Raw genomic sequence first — 22,731 nt, forward strand, 5'->3', positions numbered from 1 at the left:
CCATGCCATTCCACTTTGGAATGGCATTAATGTTTTGATTTGCTCTGCATTCCGTCCAACAATTGTGTGCCTTTTGCTTTCTCGCCCTAAGTGCACCAGGTATGCCAAGACGTGGGACCTGGGCTCACTGTGCCACTGGAATCAAGCTATCCTGACTGAAGAGGGGTGAAACCCCATAACCGGTCCTAGGATGCTAGTTTCTGGTCCAGGGAGGACCTGGCTTGGCTGTTCGGGCTGCACTGTTGCCATGAGGCACAGGGTCAAGACTGATTTGCATACGGCCAGGTCTAACCCAGATCTCTTGACTGAGGGTGAATGTTTTGATTTGTTCTGCATTCCGTGCATCAATTGTGTGTCTTCTATTTTGAGTGTTAACACCTGCTAACTTCTTCTGCCAGATGCTTTAAATGTTGTGAATTGCCTGTCTCCAAAAATGTTGTGCCTATAGTGAGTTTGCCTAGAGAGGGCAAAAGAACTTAACCACTGTTAACACCCAATACCATGTGTGCAAAAAAATTAATAAATAGTACCCATCTTTCTAAACTTAACCTAATATTCATGTCCTTACTTTATACTTTCACTGACCTTGGATAAACTCTGGGGCAGATTTACGTTTCCTGGCGCATCTCTGCAAATCAGCAGGGCTGCGCCAAGAAAGATACGTGACTCAAGTTTACCCTTGCGCCACCACAAATGCGCCGCATTTACAATATGGCGCATCATGGCGCAAGGATAAACAGATGAGTGTCACATCTGCCGGCGCAAGGTTGGCGGAGTGCTGGAGTTGTGTCGCGGGCGCGACGCAACTCCAGCACTGTTCGAACCCTGCCTATGTACAACATGGTGCGTGAAGCCTTCCGCCTGCTTCAAGCAGGCACAAGGTTTTGCCGCAGCGGCGTCGGAAAAGTGACTGAGTGAAATCTTGTAGACTTTTCCACGCCTCCCCCCCGCACCGAAGGCCCACATTAAACCTGACGCAGGTTTCATGTGGTGCAGGGCTTTACAACGTGATGCATCTCCCTAGATGCGTCAGGTTGTAAATAGGGCGCAACGTGGCGCATGGTTTACGCTGCCGCTGCGTCACAGAAGTGATGCAATTGCGGGGCAAATGAGGTGCAAGGGGGTTTGTAAATCTGCCGCTGTGTGTCCACGCATGCTGACTGACCATGTAGGGTGTTAATGTCAACGAGCAGTCACATAAATAAAAAAGAACAGACTATATTACTTTAAAAGCTTTTTCAGAAAACTTTTCAACATTTTAAATATATCAGAAAAATTAATTGAGTATACACTTAAAGAATATATGGACAGCTTACCTGTACTGTAAACATTGCAATGTGATGAAATTCACCACGGCCACCCTGCTTTACCGGAACAGTCATGAAGAACTTGGTGCCATCTTTGGAAAAAATTGGTTCTTCATTCTAAAGAAACATATTGAAACTCATATTATTGTTATATCAAATCACGAAAGATTGTACTTAAATAAGTCTAGCGGATAGTGGTGAATTTAACTCAAGTAAGCAGTATACAACTTTTTTAAAGTCTTGGCTGTACATGATAGTTAGTAATGAAAGGTTTATATTTAAAAAGGTTATTTCGAAGAATAATATTTCAGAGGTGTACAAAGGACACAGCGTTACATAAATGACATTGATTAGTGCTGAGAATAGCACTTTATTTTCTGTGTTTTTTTATAATAAATTGTCGATTCTTTGCATCGATGACAATTTACAAAAGTAAGATTACATGCCCAATACATCAACAGAACTGAAATCATATGATCTTTGAGAGAGTAGTGCCACAGGAAATGATGTTTCATCATTTTTAACTGAAGACATCAGAGGTATTGGCATAACTAAAGTTAGCAACTATTCTGTAAATTAAGGTTTTAAATTATATTTGGATTAAGGAAACGGATAACATTAATCTAGTTAGCATCAATAGTTTAACTAGACAATTTTCCAAGAAAAATTGTAATCCAAAAGAGGGGCTAATCTGAATGCGCTGTTTTGATTTTAGAAAACAAAATCAAATTAAGTATATTTCAGTTAAGGCAAATACAAATAATGGTACTTAAACTTGTTGATACTCTAGAAGTTGCTTAATGCTCTTCAGGCCCTGATGGAATGATGAAAGCTAATGATGTGTAGGCAAATCACTAGTGAGCAAAATTTAATGACGTATTACCAAAGCCCTAACGAGCACACACTCAGCTTCTGCTAACCAGGTCCAACATCTCCAGGTGCGGTGCCGGCCTGGAATGTGTAGCGTCCAGGTCTTCAAAGTGTGGGGCCCGCCCCCCTGGGGGGCATGCATGGGTTCTCAGGGAGGCACAAAGGCCTTTGCATGTACATGTAAATGAAGATGGCTTGAAAGTGCAGCAATGTTTATTTGCTGCATTTCCAGGCTGTCTTCATTTATGTGGGGCCGGATGTCAGTGAGTGAGCTGCTGGGGACTCGGCTGGGCAGTGTCTGGAGTCTTATCTCCGGCATGTCCAAGTTTTTCCCAGGTCTTTAAAGACCATTTGCATACCTTTGTAAACTGGCTACAGAGGCTTTTTCTCTTTCCAGTACCCCCTGGGGCCCCACTCTGCCTATTCCTTAAATTTGTATTTTACATTTACTGCTGTAGTGTGAATATGCATTTCATGGAAAGGAATATAAAGTAGGGTTGCCAATCTAAAAAATGCCAGCCATGTCTGTTTAAAAAACCTGCAAAGTCCTTGTCTTGACACTAAATAGGGTATAAATAAAAAAGTATGTATTCATTTGTAATGTGACTTTTCTGTCTGTTCCCTTTAATTATCAGTAATGAATCATTTAGGCCACCCTAGAACACAAGTAAAAGTGCTTTCTATTTATATTTGCTGTTTGAAGTACGCACAAATAAGTGCTGAAAATAGGGATTTAGGTGACTGTTTATTTTTGTATATTGAGCTGGGAATCCTAATCATAAGACTGGAAGTTTTTTGCAGGATCAGCACATTATTTATTTCCTTCACCCTCGATCCTTGATTAATGCCATAATAGCAATAGTTTAACTTATATTGGAAACCCTATGCCACCGACAATTATTTGCTGATTTTCTTCAAGTGTCTGGGAATGCTCACTCCTCATTCTCACCCTTCACTTTCACGCTCACCGTGCACTCACTGTGCATAGTTATAGATTTGCCACATAATCCATTATCAACTGCATAATTTGCAGATTAAAAATTTTTTTTATGGCTCAAACTGTTCAAATGTTACTGAAAATGCAGCAACACATTTTACCTCGCAGTGGAAGGCCCTTTCTAAAGGTTGACTGGTCACCTTCCTGTTACTTATGTGGGTGTTAATATGGTACTTATGAGGAGGAATAAAAGCCAGGATAATGTTATCTAGTGTAAAAATAGCAAAATAATGCAGTGATGCTATCACAAAATATGCAGCATAGTTCGCCTTTGCTTGCTGCAGAATTTAGTCAACAATGCTGCATAATTTGGCCTTCTCCTGCCGATTAATTCCAATGCCCCTATTTCTAGTGCTATGAGGTCCCAGCCTGTGGCAGAAAGCTCTGTGAATATGTAAGTCATTATTTTAAAACAGTCTTTACTTACTCTAAGCTAGGTTGCTGCAAAATGATGCAGTGATTGAGATGAAACAAGTTCTTACAAAATATAGGGGCATATTATCAAGCCTGTGCGCTAAAATTATCGCCGCTTTATCGGCCGAAAACGGCCGATAAAGCGGCGATATTGGGCTTGATAATATGCTCTATGGAATTCCAATCGAAGTACATGTTAGATGTGAAGACATCTAACATGGGCTTCGATTGGAATTCCACAGAGCATATTATCAAGCCCATTATCGCCGCTTTATCGGCCGTTTTCGGCCGATAAAGCGGCGATAATTTTAGCGCACAGGCTTGATAATATGCCCCATAGTTTTTAGTAATATGTAATCAAACTGTATCAAATGCAGATATTTTTGTAAGGGACTCCATTATTTCAGATATCAGCTGATAAGACCCTTACATTACATCTCAAAAAGAATAGATATTTGCCACCATGAAGCTTTAAGCAGAGCCCGTGGATTTATTCAGCAGAATAGCACAACATTATGCAGCAGGTTTGACTAAATTATGCAGAAAGAATAAGTAAATTATGCTGCACAATGCACCACATTTTGTGGTTAGGATTACTTCTTTATTTTGTAATTTTAACTCAAGGTAACGCTGTCAGGGGAAATATTTCACCTCATTGGTACCTCTTTAACACCCAACTACAGCAGTAAGCAACTACAAGATTACCAGTCAATCTTTGCAAAGGGCCTTCCACTGCCCTGGAACACTTTGTCACGCTTTAAGTAACTTTTGTTTCGCTTGAGCTAGAAACAAGTTTTTTTTGTTCAAATCTTCAGAATTTGTAGCAAATGCAGTAAACTGATAATTATGTAGAACACATTGCTGCTACAGAAACTCATAATTCAGTGGCTCGGGCTTTAAGTAATTCAATCAATTAAGGGCTGGTAAGAAGGCTGGTTTCTTTTTCAACTTTCTGCACTACCACCACATCCTTCGATATCAGGCAGAGGCATCTTAAAGTCAGTATTAATCATTTAGGTGCATTGTGAAAGCTGAGTACATGGGGTGGCAGGTGGAAGGCCAGAAGGTTTGCATTCAGATGCAGAGCCCTAATCCTCTCGATCCTTGGGGGCCTAACAGTAAGGGACTAGGAGGCAGAGGAAATGAGTGAGATTCATAGAGATTGTCAAAGAGAAGTTCCAGAATAGGGAGCACTGTATGGGGACTCATTTTTGTGTTTACAAATTGCCAGAGACAGATTCTTCAGAGAGATACCCCAAAGAAGGGGAAGTGTTTTTTTTTTAAAGGGACATTCATTAGTGAAGCTGGTACTGCTGCCAAGTGTGTAAGTGGCCACTGATGGCTATCATTTAGAAAGCAGAACCAGCAGGAATGGGACCCAGGGATTCGAGGGGCCAACTGCATCACAGTTATGACTGTCTACCTTTAAAAAAGGTGCATCTGACCTTTTTTTCCTTTCAAGCATTAGGACAGAGGTGATGATCCGTCATGGTGGGGAACAGGTAAAATATGCAGAGGAGCCTGCTACTCAGGACTGCAGTTATCATTAGTGCAGCAGGTATAGTTGCATTGGGGTCAAAGAGTGTGAGGGGCTCAAAACACCCTAATTATGGGGAGCAGTTTGTTTGGGATAATATCTGTTTTTGTTTGATGCATTTGCTGTTTTTTAAGTCTCATATTTAGTGCAGTTCATAAGCTATAGAAAAAGTGTTCCTGAAATCATCTCATAAGCCCCGCTACCTGCACCCAGTCATGCTCCTCCCGCTCCCCAATCCTTGCCATAAAGTTTTAGAGGGGGGCCCGACCTCAACACATTTTGCCTGGGGGGGCTTGGAGTAAAAAAGTTTGAAGACCTCTGGTATAGCGCAACCTCTCCAAGAGCAGCCCAAGCCCTGTGTGCCAAGTGCTCCCACTTCTCAGCCCCAACTGCCAATTCGTACTGCAGCCTCCTTTGACTCTGACTTATACCACTAGAGCAGGCGTTTAAAGGGCTAAACCAATACACAATAGCAGCACTTCTCAACAGCTGGTATGCTAGTAACACACAATGAGACATTTCTCAGCAGCACTGCCACACAAGTAAGGCGCTGTATGAGCACTTCTCAGAAGGGCCATTATACTAGTAATTGGGAGTGCAAGCATACATCTTTACATTTGATGAGACCATATAGCCAACACCATTATACTAGTTGAGCGGGGCTTACTACTTTAAAAATGGAGAATGTGACAGTGCTAGCACTTTTCTGAAATATTGAATAGGGATCCCATGTAAAGCACTTGGAATGACCAAACATACATATGGACTACACACCTTTAAGAATTGCATGTAAACAATTTAAAAAGTGTGAGAGCAGAGGAGATATTGTTGACTGAAAGGCTTCTCAAAATACACACCTTGAATTTATAATTGAAGTGGTTTCCATTAAAAAGCAACATATTGAAACTAAACAGGCCACACATTCTCTCCCCCTTTACTCCTTAATAACTCTAGAGAACCCAAACTAGTGCCCCCAGTCAGGAAAACCACCACAACAAGGTGACATTTACCAAACACAATTAATGTGCATCATAAAAATACCTTTCAAAGTCAGGTACTATTGGTACCTTAAGTGCTATGTTCATTTTCATGAGTGATTCTCCCTCCAGCTTTTCTCTTCATATCAAATGACCAGGAAGTGAGGGAATGCAGGTAGACCCTCCCCAACATGTTGCCTCACACCTCATAAGAAGCCCCACATCTAAGAATTCAAGGAAATAGGTAAAACCTGTGTGCAACCACAGGAACACAATAGCGGCACAGAGGAAACACATAGACGCTCAGCACACTAGCTCCTTCTTTGAAAGTCACCATGAATTTGTCCTGGCCCAGTCACTGACCTAACTGAGCAACAGTGTCAAATTCTCATATTCCTCTGGTCATAAAACGCCTCTCTATGACTTTTCAGGTGTCTTTTGTGTCCAATGAACAGGAGGAACCCTATTCTCAACTCCCACTTTGCACACCAACCAATTAAAGCAGTTTACACCCTTTGCCAGATTCCTGAAAAGTTGTATTTTGCTTTGAAGCACTGGGCAGTGATGAACAGAGCCGATGACTGTGGAATAGCAACATTGTATCTACTGTTCCCCAGTTTCATGTTTGCTGTAGAAAGTACCCGACTAAAAAAATACTTATAAACGTTTTGTTTATATCACTGTCTTTGAGGCATGAGATTAGGTTTTGCAAGGGCAGTGCCAGTGGTCACAAGGAGGAAGCCAGGTGTTGCATTTGAAGAGGAAGCCAGGTGTTGCATCCACAACCCCAGCAACCCACCAGTTGCCTTCCATGATTCTGTGGTGTTTTGGGAACTCTAATGAATTGATGTTTTTAAATAAATGATGAGTTGGTTATGGTGTATCTTATATTGTAAGTTTTTTTATTTGCAGATATGCTGTAAAATGTGGGAATTTATATTTTAATCCTGAAGAAGGTGTTGGCTTTTAATCAAGTTGCCAAAACCGAAACGCGTCAATGCCATTCTGAATTGTGACACGCTAAGTCTTTGGACTATATAACTTCTCCATCTCAAAGATATTTATACAAATTTGGAGTCCGATTTAATTAAGTCTGACTAGTGTGTCCTTTTCTATTTTAATTAGAAACATTTTCTATGTCTTATTCCCACTGTGTTATTATCTGTGTGAAGTAGTTTTATTAGGTTAAAATATGTGCACAATCATTTTACTGTAAGTTTGCTTTTTCACAAATGCTATAATAAATTGTACAAGTTTTTAATTTCTGACTATTTTTGCATCATCTACGCCCTTGCAAAACTGGATGGATTGAAATAATTCTGTTTGATGAGTGTTGAAAGTGTATCTTCTTGTTTGTAATTTGTCCAAAGGGGACACTGTATCTGACTTACTGTTTTTAAGTAAAGCAATGAGACGTGGAATTGATGTATGGGCTCCTCTCATCACATTTTTAAATTAAAACACTCTTCTAATTTACTGGAGAGCAAAAAACCCTCATTAATAGCACATTATCACAAAAGAAGTTAAGATTAAAAGCAATACATAATTAAGAGATAATGTACGTAGAAAGTGTACATAAGCACAAATAATGGGCATATTTGCAAAGAGTTGTGTCGTCCTTGCACCAGGCAATGGGGCATAACAGCAATGTAACTATTAAGTTAGATTTGTCAAGCCACGTAAGGCCATGAAATGTCCCTGCATGGCCAGATAAATCTTAAGTAATGCAAGGCAGCGTACATCTCTGCCTTGAGGTACTCTGCCCAGGGAAGTGTTTCAAGGGTGGAGTGTGGATGTTCCCACACATACACCCATGGATTTTCATGCATTTCCAGATTCACCATTACTGGTAGAACTGGGAATGTGTTAAAATGTTGTGCCTTCCCAGGTGAGACGTAACAAGGAGAAATATATGTATCTCCTCATGTTGTCCTCTTTGTCTACATTCTGTAGCACACTTAGAAGGCGAACACACAAAATGGAATCCACTCAGGGAGTGGTGGTGGTCCCTAACGTGATGGGGAACACACAGTGTTGTTTAAATGCCCCTCACACACCAACAGGCCCCTTGGTGTCATGCTTCATCATCGGGGCCTTCACACCCCTCTACGGGATGCGGCGTGCTACGACTCACGGCTACGCAGGAGCACTAAGTAGTGAACTATGTGAGGGGGTGTGTTAACTAAGTGAGTGCAGTGAGGTGAGAGTGAAAATTAAAAAAATACCTGGCACGTAGGAAAAACTTAATTTATTACGTCCTCGGCTGGTATTGTTAAAAATGTGCAAAGTGTGGTTGTAGATATACGAATTAAGGTATTTACAACCAACTTACTACTTAGTGCTCCTGCGTAGCCGTGAGTCGTAGCACGCCGCATCCCGTAGAGGGGTGCGAAGGCCCCGATGATGAGGCATGACACCAAGGGGCCTGTTGGTGTGTATGGGGCATTTAAACAACACTGTGTGTTCCCCATCACGTTAGGGACCACCACCACTCCCTGAGTGGATTCCATTTTGTTTGTTCGCATTTCCAAGGGAGACTGAATCCACTGACTCTCTCTCTCCCCCCTTTGGTTATATCGCACACTTAGAAGGAGCACAATGCCTCAGGGATTGTTTTTGTGTTAAAAGGTGTCCATTCCTTCAGAAAAACAATCCTGCTTATAACACAGGCACCCTTGCTCTATGGCCACGCTGCATGCTTTTTTAATGAATGCTCCTCTAAATTATTTGAAATAAGCAGGGCAATTTATATAATAGTCTCTTTCATATCTGTGGCATTGTTTTACCATACATTCTGGGTTCAATTTACATTGTGGACTGATTACCAAATGTAATGCTAAAATTGAGGAATAAAGGAACTCATAGATCCTTTTCTTTAAATGGAACCAGTCAGTTGAACAATTCTCTTTTAATTTATAAAGCAATCACATTTACTGCTTATATTTTAACACATGCATTGTATAATGCTTTGAGTCAGTTTAACAGATTTAGCACGCAGAAAATGTTTAATCTGGGTAATTGTCATGTCATTGTTACAGTGAACTGGTGTATATACAACATATACAACACCCAGTTCCTTTACAAGTTAATGTTTGTTACAAACAGTTGGCAACTTTCTATAAAATTATGTTTGAGAAGATGTCCTTCTGAACATACTCTCACTCTATAGACAACATTTACCCAAGGTTTTCTTTTGCAGGAAAAATATGATTTATTATGGAAGAAGAAGGCAGTTCGGTGTACAAATGAAACTCTTTATAAATCTATTTGTTTGTCAACATATTTTTTTTACTACTACATGCAAAGAGCATGCTTTAATAAATATTGACTTTTTTCTCAGTTCAAACTACCTATACACCGATAACGTCATATAATGGACAAGAAACATCTTCAAACAAGCAAGCTAAATATTAAAAAAGGAAACAGCCCTGCGCAAACACACCACCGATATTATTATATACAAGGGCGTCCATGGTAAACAACAAGGTGTGGGCTCAGCCGTACATTTCCAGGAAAGACTAATAACGTTTGAAATCTTGTGCAGTACTCATTTTAAATGCTATTCTCTCCATTGGTGCCTGTTTGCTCAGCTCTGCCAGCCAGCTGTACGCATATAATTTCTTAACGCAATTATAATGTTCTAGGATCCTTTTTCTGGCATGTATCTGTCATCACAAAAGCATTGGTGCTAAGATGTAACCAGGAGAGTGTTGATAAGTCCAGCTATTGCAACATCAGAGGGAGCCATAAAAGACTGTTGAATAAAAAAGAACAACACATCCTTCAAAGGGTGCATAATTGAGAACTGCTGCATATCTTTCATGCCTGATTAACAATAACAACACACTCTATTGTTCCCTATACCTGCCTTGAACATCCTATCATGAGTCTGAAAATGTGTTGCTGTAAGCTATTGACAACTTGAGATCAACAGACTGAGTTTTCAAAGGTCTCATTAACTAACTTAACTTTGTGCTCATGTTATTAATTTCCTGCCCTTCATTCCATGTTTTTTCATATTAAGTAGAGGAGCAGCATTTAGCATTTGTAATAATTCTTGCATAGTTTAATTTGTGCTATACATTGTCTCCAATATTAGATAATGTACTTTTTTGCTGCAGTGATCACAGGTCTTGTGGCTAACAGTTATCTATTAGCCCTTGTTTATTTATGCAACAGACAAATTCGTCCAATATCAAGAAAATGTTTTAATATAATAATTCAACACACAAAAATCCTTAATCCAGATAAATATATTTTACATTTATATCATGATTGCTCATTGGAGACTAAGAGAATTATTGGGCTCTGTAGGACCCAAGGAAAGAATAACCCCTTGATGATTAGCTCCTGTCTGAAGTGGTGCATCACTCCATACTTGTACTGACTTGTACGTTTTGGACCAGCATCTTCAGGAGCAATGCCACTGGCCTCCCCTCTCCATTTGGGGTTAAATTAGAGGGGAGTCTTACTTGGGGTCTGGGAGAAGAGGGTTGCCATGGAACTTCTTTGTTCTGGTCCTCTGGTAGAACATCCCTAATGGAGGACCCTCCGAGTGCTGTTGTACACACAGGTACTGGGAAAGTTTTCAGGAGGCCTTGAGACCTGGGAGGGTAGGTAGCAAGAGCACTAGGGACAAGCTGCCTGGAGGCCTTCAACGTACTACTGAGGAAGGCCATGGACTAAGGTGAAGAATCAGGAGCCCGGAGAGAGGAGCAGGTCATGGATACTTCCAAGAAGCCTTCCAGACAGGTGGGGAGGACCTAAAGCGCAGGAAGGCAAGCCTGAACTCTAGTTGCAAAGCCATCTACTGGGTATTTGTGACAATATAAAGTCCAGGAAGGCTAAAATGAATACTTCTGGTGGTTAAAACTCACTATGAAGAACAAATCAAGCACATTAAACTCAGCCTACTAGGTCCAGAGGAAATAGTCTATGTCTGGCCCTCGTTCTGCTTGGACTGCCCAAAAGTTCCTTGGTGCTGATGGGCCAACAAATCTTTTATGATACTCTGCAGTTTTTGAAACTTTTCTCAATTAATACCCCAATGGGTGAGCCAGAGCCCCAGGTTCTCCCTCTTTTGGGTACCTCAGGGTCCTCCCTTAGCCCCACGCTGTTTAATATCTATGTTACCCCCATGAATAATATCATTTGCAGTCATGGCCTCGCAGTTTTCTCCTACGCCGATGGCACACAAATTATGGTGTCTATATCATAGGACGTTTAAGAGGAGGCAAAACTTTTCTGTAGTTGCATGTCTCACATTGCAAACTGAATGCAAAGGAATTGCCTGAAGTTAAATTTAAAAAAAAGTGAGGACTATTAGAAATGAGATCACCTTCTGGAAATCATCATGGTGGCCCTCGCATCTAGGACCTCCACCCTTGCCGACTAAAAAACAAGAAACCTGGGTGTCAACTTTGACACCAAATATGCTTCTCAGAGTCTTTAGGATGATCTTCCTGTTCATTCCGCTGGAATTGCAAAAGACTGTGATGACGGTGCTTATCTTCTTGAAGATGGACTACTGTAATGCTCTGTACTTGGGCACTCATAAGCATCTGGTGAAAAAACTTCAATCGCTACAGAATGCAGCTGCCAGAATGCCCCTAAAAGTTCCCAAGTTTGCATTATTATCTCAATCAGTGCATGATTTGCACTGGCTCCAAATCAGGAAGAGGATCCTTTACAAGGCACTATGCCTGGTCCACAAAGCACTTCATTGGACAAGCCCAGGCTACTTTCAGGAACTGCTCTCTTGGTAAACTCCCAGTAGGCATCTAAGATCCAACTCAGCTAGAATAGTAACTATACCCAGAATAGACCAAGTACGATGGGGTGGAAGGCCATGTTCTTTTTGCGCAGGGAAACTCTCGAATGTACCGCCACTAAGTCTACATTCCCAATCCATCCAGCTAGTTTAGGAAGCAGTTGAAGACTTGGCTCTTTACTGAATCTTTTAGTCAAGTTTAGTTCCCGTCTCCAGATTTTCTGTTGTCTAACCGCTACTGTTAAGACACCACCAGGTAATTGCGCTATATCATTTTATTTACATTCTACAATATATTAAAGGGCTTTGTTCTACCCATCTCTGACCCTTTTCTCTCCCAGTGAGGACTAAGACCTCAGGGGTATTGCAGATCGATGCCATGCTCCCTCCTTTAAGGCTCCCATGGAGGTCCAGAGATCCAGGAGCTTTGTTGTCTGCCTCTACTGCTCCCAGTGTTTGTTGCTTTGGGAGAGAAGAGCACACAGAACCACTGACCCCATCTGCCTGGATGCAGTCTCCTACTGTGTAACAAAAACAAAAAGCTATTCCAGCCATGCTGGGCCCTTGACCTGCCACAACCAGGGCTTCCATACAGCAAGGTATGGGGTACCTGTATCAAAAAATAAAAAGATATGCCACAGATTACATATGTTTTAAAAAGGGAAAAGTAAACACTGAGTGGCTGTTGTCACTTTGTAGGGAGCACCATGTTGTAGTTAAGACATCCAATTCCACAAAGTAGATATACTGTCAAGATGCTTTTTTAGGAGCACAGAAAATACAACTCTCCTTAAATTCCAGTTTTCACCATTATACAATGTGACATGTTTAGGATGTATACTTTTTACTTTATATGGATCACGAAATTTAGTAACACCCCCACAACACGTCCAGGTTTGACTTTAATAAGATCATTGGTTTTTATGTTTGAAACACTCGAAGAACCACTATTTCTTTCCACTACGTAATGTTTTAAATTTGCTAAGCTCATACATTCCTTCATCCATGCCAGGATTAACTTAGTGCTGGCAGGGCGTCCCCACATACCAGCAAATGAAACTTTTCCAGACACATTCTTTGCCGTGGTGCGGTAAGCCCACACTATATCATTCACCATAGATTTTACATTACATCTATTCACAATAGCTTTTTGAATAGCACCTTTCACCATGTTGTTCGCCCTGTACACAATTCCATTTCCCTGTGGGGTGTAAAGTGACGTACGACTATGTACAATTTCACAAGATTTTAAGTAAGTGGTCATTTTAGATGAAGTTAACTGAGTTCCATTATCTGTGATAAGTTTAACTGGATATCCTTCTTCCCTGAATATTCTAGATAAGACCTCAATGGTACTTCTTGTAGTGATTTCCTTTACAAATTTGACAATTAGCCATTTGGACATAACGTCAACCATGACTATTCAAACCTCAAGTCAACACTTAAACTAGTAAATGGGCCTATAAAATCCAAACACACAGTATGCCAAGGTATACCTGGGTCCTCAATTTTACATAATTCCAATTGATTATCAACCTTCAATCTTTTTTCACTCTCCTTGCATTCAACACATCTTTCAACCCAATCAGACACCTGTTGATCCATGGTAGGCCACCAAAAGTGCTCTCTTAGCCTTTTTGTTGTTAATGTTTGTCCCATGTGGCCTTCATGAGCCAATTTGAATAACACAAATCTTAAGTCTTGCGGAGGAATGAATTTGTCTTCTTTCATGATGATATCTCCTTCCTTATCAAAAATAGATAGCTCATCCAAAACTTTTAAAAACTGGTCTTACAGCAATATGAATGGTGCTTTCCCTCCTACTACATTTGACAATTAAATTCTTGACAGCTTGCATCACTCCATCCTTTTACAAGTTTTCTCTCCATCTATTTTTATCTATGGCTCCAGAGCAAAGTTCAACAAGTTCAACAACCGTGGCCACAGCACCCTCACACTGGAAAGATTCAACACCTGACTTGTCTACTACATCCCATGGTAATGGTAACCTAGATAAACCATCCACTACGCTGTTTCTCCATCCTGCAATATATTCTACCTTATATAGGTACTCCTGTAGACGAACAGCCAATCTACTCAAACTTGCTGATCCTTTACCTGCCTCACCCGGTGATAAAATCTTAACAAGGGGTGTGTGATCAGTTTGCAAGATGAATTGAAAACCCCACAAATACATCCTAAAATATCCTGCACCCCATGCCACAGCAAGGGCTTCCCTCTCGACCGCCGCGTAATTACTCTCCGAAATGGTAAGTGAACTGGAAGCAAATGCTACAGTTTTGACACCAGATTGATGTATTTGTGCCAAGACAGCTCCCACACCAACAGCACTGGCATCTACCGCCAAAATTGATTTCAACCTAGTATCAAATGGAGTTAAAATTTTAGCCTCACAAATAAAAAAATGTATTGACCATGCCTTAATCGGAGGTATTTGAAGATCTGGAATGGACCAAAGCGAATCCTCCTCGCTTGTAATAGATTGTATGATGTCTGGCAGTGGTTCATATTGGCAGTTGAAATCCCCTGCGACAATCAAAGTGCTCTCCCCCTGTATTGTAGAAATTAAATTATTTAGGATATCCAATGTTGGTGATTCGTTTCCCATCCTGTTGGGGCGGGAATAGACGTTAATAAGGATCACACTATATTTGGACAAGAAGGAAAGTCTAATACATTGAAGATCTAGGATTGGGGTATCTAGTTGCATCACTGTGCATCCTAAGTGCGAACCAATCAGGATGGACAACATACCCCCAAACGGTCTACCACTCTCACCAATCGTAGCTAGAGTATTTACTGACAAAAAGCCTAGCTTAAAGAAATGTTCCCTGGCCCAGGTCTCCTGGAACAGGCCGACATCAAACTGATCTATAAAAAGTCCCCAATCGGGGCAGGATAATTTATTAGAGAGCCCCGTCACGTTCCAGGACAGGATAGTAAGTTCATTATCAAATGTCATCTGCCCTCCACCATTATCAGTTGAGACCCTTGTAACCGTAGCTGGTTCAATGGGAGGACTAATATTATTTTCACTAACAAAATTGATAGTTTCACTCTCCTTGTGTAGCTCTATAGTCAGAGCAAAAGATGACTGATGTAATCCTTCAGTTGCACCATGCCCTATTACGTCCAAATTTATTGGAGTATCCCTATTATGTAGGTTGATTCCAGTCTCAGAGATACTAATGATCTGACCATTATGAGTGGATGTATCAGGGGGGCTTGATGAATATCTACCTGTATTTGAGGCACCCAGCCTTCCCAGTCAATGTATGTCCTCCAGTGGGGCATATTGATTAGGTACAGGGATACTAACGAGAGGAAGATTTTTATGGGAACTATTAGGAGTGATATAAAAATTCATATCCCGTCTTTCATAATCATTGGAAAACTGAGAGACACCCACCCTTCGGGAACATGGCTAAAAAAAACTAGGGTAAGGGCTCTGATGGTCGTGGGATGATCTATAGGGAACGAGGATTGAAATGCTAGTCTTTGGGTAATTTCTGGGTGTCTAAAATTAATAATCACACAATCCCCACGGATGGACTTATGTGTGGGGCACACCCAAGCAACCCACCTTACCATCAAAATCTCACCTGCCTTATCATATGGGGATTGCTTATTTTTAACCAGCCAAAACAGAATCTTATTGCGTGGTTCTAACTGTGATTCTTTAAGCCCTTTCTTGAGTTCCGGTATTCCTGCCAGAATAATTACATAGGGGACAGCCTCAGGGGGAGATTGATTATAGGAACACAGGATTGTTGTGTCACACAACCACCTCCCCCTGCGTTCCCTACAGCAGATGACAGGTCATTTGTATCAATAACAGTTGCATTTCTGCCTATTGGTGGATTGCCGATAGAAGGCGCCCTCACAATATTAGGATTTTTCTTCTGCAAATTTTGAGATGCTAATCTTACGGGCCCTTGTCCACAGGCCGGAGTCCCTCCAATGTCATTTACACTACTAATTTCAAGATTTAGGAGAGCTCGCTCTTGGCGCAATTTACTGACTTTAGATGGCTGCAATGCTCGACTGTAAATAATGCTTTTTTTCATGAAGCAGAATACTCTTTACCATCTAATGCCTCTATATAATTCTCAAATATTTCAATCCATTCATCCCATTCAATGGAAGGATCACCTGGTTGCTGCAAAGTAAAGGTGGCGGAATCACAAAGGCATTTTCCATGACAAGTTAGAATAATGGTATGGTAGATGAGAAATGTATGTATTCTATGCACTGAAAGTAATAAATCTGAAATATATTTAAAAAAGATATCTGGGTGCAATATTATAATATTAAATATTAATCAGTTATCCTTTCACTTTATGCAATTCTATTCCCCAAACATTTACGTCTCATTACAATCAATATTCTAATTTTCCACTACAAGTTTGGTTTTAATAAATAAATGTATTTTCTCTCACTGTTACTCACTTCTTTAAATGGTGCGCTATTTCGTTCTTGAATTCCGTTGTTGTAAAAAATCGCGGTGAATGTCCGAACGTGAGTTCATATAAATCGTATAATCGCTAGCTCGAGGTTGGCATGGCAATATGCAAAAACAATGAGGACAAAATGGCTGCGTACGTTTCTGATGATGATCCCTTCGTACTTCAAGCACGTTGTTATGAAACTGACATCAGATCCGTTGGTATGTCAATAATGACTGTATGCCAATGACATCAGTCCGCACTAGAGCGCTTGCGTAGAGACGTCATGCACCATAGAACTTCTTTCTTGTCTTAAATCCGTTTTTTCCCTGACGTCAAGTCGATTCTTGTTCCATTTCTTCCCTGATGTCAAGTCGATTCTTGAATCAAATAGTACTCGACCAATAGGATTATTATTCCCTCTGTGCTTTCTCCAGTAGCTAACAAATCATCGCCATTTGTTGTAGTTAAGACATCCAATTCCACAAAGTAGATATACTGTCAAGATGCTTTATTAGGAGCACAGAGAATACATTGGTGTCCATACTACAGCCAGGGAGCAACTGACAGTATGGAAGCAAAAACAAGACAAGGATCATAGCAATGCTAGAATGATGAATAGAACATTACAATTAAAGAGCCCACACCCAGAATACAACACACCACTACTGACTCAGCTCATTTCAAAAGGTCCACTCATAAATCCTAGTAAGGACATGTCAAAAATGTCCATACTGGATTTGGTGGTAACCCAGGAAGGTGGCCGCACTACCAGGAAAGAGTTGGTTGGCTCTGGGTGGCTGCAAGCACGGCAGGGGCCCCACACGAGTCTTACTTTAAAGTTGTGAAGATCACACTCAGTCTCCCAGGTGCACCATGGGTGATCTGATGACTGCTCAACAGCATGTGTAAAATAAGAAAAAGAGCTCATATGCTGCACAGTTTTGAAAATCAATATTTTCAATGATAACAGGATTGTTACCAGCAAATCATGGCACACATTCTGACAGGGTTTAATATTGATTACGCTGTGCCATGTCATGAGAATGCTGCCTTAATTGTTGGCATGTAATTATCAACAAGGGTATAACCTGGAAACACCAGTGACCTGGGGTAGACAGAATTTTCAGAAGACAGTGGTACCTATTTCAATAACATAAAGAAGATATTTTAAGCTTTTAATTTGAAAACTAATTGGAAATACGTATACTTCATAAGTAGATAATTCACAAATCTTCTGTACGAGTGAAGCACATGCTTGGTGCTTACATGTGACACGCAGCAAAATGTAACCATATTAGTGAATCAGAATTTGTGTTCATGACATACGACCTTGGTAATATAACAATACCTACTTGGGTCCATAAATAAAAAATGTTAACAGCTTTTTATTCCTTTAAAATTATAGGATCATCATTAGGGATCAGAGTATTGGGAGCCTGAGTGTGAGAGATAAAAATATCTAGTAGGCTTGCCTCATATTAACTGCACCCACTATATAGTTTTAAGCACAAGGGAGTGTATAGTTATTGTGGTTTTACAGTTCAGGGCTTGCTGGTAGGCCAACTGTTAGATGTGCATCCAGTGCAGGGTTTACAGCATATATTTAGGGGGTTACCTGACCTGTGGAACCTTTCTTTAGTCTACAATCCCTGTTGCTTCAGAGGCCCTTGAGGGGGTGTCTCAATAGGCATCTCCCCCTGCCATTTAAAAGATATTTGTACATTTTCTGTAGAGTGTTTTGGAGTTTGTGTAAATAAATGTTTACTTTTTGTTCTTATGTAGAGACTCTAGAACACAGCAACTCCCCAGAGTTAGTCTGTAACAGCTCTGTCTCTGTATTCTGAGTCTCAAGTGTGGGAAAAAAGGGCCTGGCTCCAAGTAAGCACTCCTGAATACGGAGAATGACACTGAGTTGTTACGGTTGTGGACTAGTACACCCTGGCTGCCTTTGGAACCTCCCGACCCAATTAGTGACACTATGGCCCAGGTACAGCAAATATTTTTACCTATACCAAATGATCCAAAGTGAGGTAACATCTTGCAAGGGTATTTACTATGCACCAATGGCCTGAAAACAACACACATCCAAAGTGAGGAATCCTTCTGAATTTTTCTAGGTTCAGGAATTTGTGCTGGAGGAGTCTAGGAAAGTGGAATATTAAATGGGGTGGATAAGTGTTTACCTCAAAGGATAAGGTCACCATCTGCTAGTGCTCATTCCCTGATACCGTGATACAAAGCAGCGAGACTTTAATCAATTGCACTGTGCAAAGTACTGAAGCAATGCATACACAGTAGAAAAAGCCAAACAAAAGACAATTCAATTCTACAACAAATGTTATGAGCAATATAAGATCAAATTAACAAAAAATCCAATAAGAAGAACCAGAAATATGATTTTTTAACGATTTAAGTAAGAATGGCACAAAAAAGCACAAAGTGAAATGAAATGGAAATTAAATGAAAAGGTATTTTATAAAGCGCGACTGCTGCCCTCGGCCGTCCAAGCGCTTAGAACGAAGAAAAGTGCATCATGATACAGCAGATTAGGGTTAGTTTTGTTTGGTGAAGAGGAAGGTTTTAAGCTGCTTGCGGAAAGATGACAGATTGGGATTAGATTTTAAATATAAAGGGAGTGAGTTCCATAGTTTGGCGGCGTTAAAGGTAAAGGACCTACCTCCAGCTCTGGATCTCTTATTCCGAGGGGCTACAGCCAAGAATGCATTGGCAGAGCGAAGTTGTTTGCTGGGGTGGTAAGGGTAAAGCAGAAGATGATTAATCTTAGGGCCAGATTTCCAGAAGGCTTGGTGGGAAATGCACATGGCTTTAAATTTGATTCTCTCCCTGACAGGGAGCCAGTGCAGAGCCCTCTACAGACGCTCTTCGTGGGAGCTGAAGCAGTGTGCGTGCCGCACAATTCTGCGTCCGCTGGAGTTTTTGCAAGGCGTACTCCGGTGCCCCTAGGTACAGGGCATTGCTAAAATCTATTTGAGGTTGTATTAAGCCTTGTACCACGACCTGCTTGGCTTCAAAGGGTAGGAGCGGAATGATTTTATTCAGTATCCTGATGATTCCAAAGCAGGTCGCAGATGTCTTAGTTGCTTGGGTGTTAAGAGTTAAAGATTTATCCAGCCAAACCGCGAGGCTTTTTATGTTGTCTTTCGGGATGGGCGGTGTGCCCAGGCTGGTGGGCCATAAGAGGTCAATGGTAGACAGAGCTGGAGGGCCGAGCAACATAAGCTCGGTTTTGTCACCGTTAAGCTTAAGGGACGATGTTGTCATCCAGTTTTTAACCTCTTCCATGCAGGTAGTCAAATTTATATGAGCCATTTCACAGTTCTTTTGTGCGAGGGAGACCATCAGCTGAGTGTCATCCGCATATGTGATGATCTTAATACCATATGGGTGGACAATCTCAGCCAGCGGTCTCATGTACACATTGAATAGCGAAGGGCTCAGTGATGATCCCTGCAGTACCCCACAGTCCAGCGGTTTGCTTGAGGAGGAAGAGTCCCTGTCAAAGACTTGGAATGTCCTTCCGCTCAAATAGGATTTAAACCAAGCCAAAGCATTCCTCGATACTCCAAGGTTAAGCAGTCGACACAGCAGAGTTTTATGACATACTGTGTCGAACGCCGCACTTAGATCAAGGAGGATGACTGCCACTGATCCTCCCCGATCCAAGATCCGCCTAGTTTCCTCTGTCACGGCTAACAGGGCCGTTTCCGTCCCATGTTTTGGGCGAAATCCTGTCTGGGATACATTGAGTAGGTCGTCATTCTCGAGATACATTGTTAGATGGGAATTAATGTATTTCTCCAGGATTTTGCTCACCCAGGGTAACAGGGAAATGGGGCGGTAGTTGTTAAAATTAGTTGGGTTCAGGTTAGGCTTTTTCAAAAGAGCTCTCCCCATAGCTTGTTTCCAAGTAGGTGAGACACTACTCGTGGTTAGAGAGATGTTGAGAAGCTCCATCAGGGTGGGAAGAATAACTTGACTGGCCGCAACCATAGTGCATGGAGGGGCGGGGTCTCATGGGGAACCTGACATTACTTGCTGTATCAGTGGTCCTAGCGTTTCCAGGTCTAGCAGGGGAAAATGGTCCAGAGTTGTTCGGGGGGTGATCAATTTCCATAGGGAGAGAGGGGGGGGTCCAGAACTGTGACCGCAAGTGAAGAGTAAATTTTATTTATTTTCTGATAGAAAAATTCTGCTAGATCATTGCAGCGGGAGAGTGGGTTGTCATAGGGGGGCATGGGTGGGGGAAGTTTGGTGAGACTTTTAACAATTTGGAAGATCTCTCTCGGTTTTGATCTGGCCTTCATGATTTTATCACTGTAGTAGGACTGTGTCGACTTTATTGCTGATTTGTATGCTCTAATAGCCTCTATATACATGGTTTTGTCTATGGTGGCATATCCTAAGCGCCACTTTCTTTCAAGCTTCCTACAATGTCGCTTTTTTGCTCTTAGCTCATCCGAGTACCATGGGGCTGTTTCTCGTGGCCTTTTTAAGCTAATTTTTCTAGAGGGGAGTATGGAGTCAAGTGACTTCCGGATCCAATTGTCGAATTCATTGTTATCTTGTAAGGGATTCTGGGAAAAAGAAGGTCTGGAGGCTGCCAGGGAGCTGGTCCACTGTTCTAATGGGAGCCTAGACCAGTTTCTCATCTTTCGCGGATTAGGAATGCAGGAAACGGGTCTATGTATCGACTAGATAAGAGGGATTAAGAAGTGGTCTGTCCGAGGTAGATGGGTAATCGGACCAGTCTTAAGTTCTTCACAGTTGCTAAATACATGGTCCAGTAGATGCTCTTTTACGTGCGTTGGAGCTAGCACTAATTGCTCCAGCTGAACTGCCGCCAAACTCGCTGTCAGCTCTTTAACCATGTTGTCTGAACCATTATCAAAATGGATATTAAGGTCCCCCAGCAATGTAAAATTGGAGGGAGAGGTAGCTAATTCTGCTACAAAGGGAGGTAGTGCAATATGAAATTGGTTCAATGGACCTGGGGGCGATAAATACGGATCCCTGAGAAGCAGTCGTTGGAGGAGAATTTGATAGTGAAGGACAGACTTTCACAGTCAGGAATGATGTCCGAGGTGCAGTGGCACGAATATTGTGCTTTATAAATGATTGCAAGTCCCCCGCCTTTTCCCTGGGCACGGTCCCTGCGTGCAATTCGATAACCAGGTGGAAGTGCTTGCACTAGGTCGGGTTCGGAATCAGAGGTTAGCCAAGTTTCGGTTAAAAAGATAGCATCGGGGGCGAGTTCGTCCAGCAATAGTGAAATTTCCAAGCCATGCTTCGGTAAAGACCTACAGTTTAGCAGAAACATTGTGAACGTCTGTAGGTCGGCTCCGTTCTGGGTGGCGATGAGTCTTGCATTGCAGTGTGGGCAGATAGTGAGTAAATCCAGGGGGTGAAATGGGTGGCAACAGCGTGCTCTCGCAGGGGGTCTTAAGGTATGTAGTATGCCCGAGCTATAGTGCTTCCCCAGGACCGTAGAAGGACCAGAGGTTATGGCCCCTGGCCCCGGCTGGGCGCGGACGGGCGCAGACGGGCTTGCCTTTGGCGCGCCTTCGGTGCGCCGCCGGCGTGCCCGCTGCACCGGCCCGCTACGCCGTTGGTGTGAGGTGTTCATCTTATAGTGCTGGAGGAGGGTGCGAGGAGGGCGGGAGGCAGCAAGCGACTAGTGCGCTAACCAGGTCTCCCCCCAAGATTGCGGTACCCTCTCTGCGAGTGCGTCAGCGCCGAGTCCTCTTAGTGGGGAGCAGGGTTTGCAGATCGCTGTGGAACCGGGTGCAGTAAGTTAAAAATCAATTACAAGCTTTTATGAGCAAAAACGAAGCAAATACATTAAAGTGACAAACACAGTTTAAAAATGAATGTTAGCAGGCTAGAACCCCCGGCTTCCGCCTCAGGGGTGAATGAATGCACTAAATCATGATAGTATATGGGAGCGTTAGACTGGGCCCTAAGCATAATTTAAGGCTGAACATGATGAAGTCCTAGACGCATAAACAAGTGGATTGGTCCAGGTGAAAGTCTGGAAGTCAAGAAGCTCAAAAAAGTTTCAAAAGTCCCAACACAGAAAGGAACCTTGAATCATGCATGAGTGGGCTACTGCCAAAAATGTAGCCATAACAGGATACTTGAAGCAGGTGGGACTCACTCATTTTGGGAGCCTTGACCAAGTTGATGGTGAAATTAGACCCGAGGTTGTGGAACTGCCAGATGGATGTATTTTTTCTGCAAGTCCCCCTGAAGTTCCAGGGTAGAAGTTTTTCAAAGTTTACAACTATCCTTCCTGCCAGGGGAAAGCACCTCCTTATTTATGGACATAGTCTCTGCTCTTGGACCAGTTTGCACACCTCTTTGACACCTAAT

The 22,731-nt window shown here is 41.9% G+C and overlaps 1 protein-coding gene across 2 annotated transcripts in view; it reads right to left on the reverse strand.

Moving 5' to 3' along the window:
* DPP10 (dipeptidyl peptidase like 10) overlaps window positions 1-22,731 on the reverse strand; it is a 1,575,897-nt gene that overhangs the window by 388,667 nt on the left and 1,164,499 nt on the right. For both annotated transcript variants that reach the window (XM_086957361.1, XM_086957360.1), the window contains exon 13: window positions 1,317-1,424. In XM_086957361.1, coding sequence (XP_086813487.1) covers window positions 1,317-1,424 — 108 coding nt within the window. The remainder of the gene's footprint in view (window positions 1-1,316; window positions 1,425-22,731) is intronic.

Source organism: Lissotriton vulgaris, chromosome 2_1 (assembly GCF_964263255.1).
Source record: "Lissotriton vulgaris chromosome 2_1, aLisVul1.2, whole genome shotgun sequence".
NCBI classification, from domain to species: Eukaryota; Metazoa; Chordata; class Amphibia; order Caudata; family Salamandridae; genus Lissotriton; species Lissotriton vulgaris.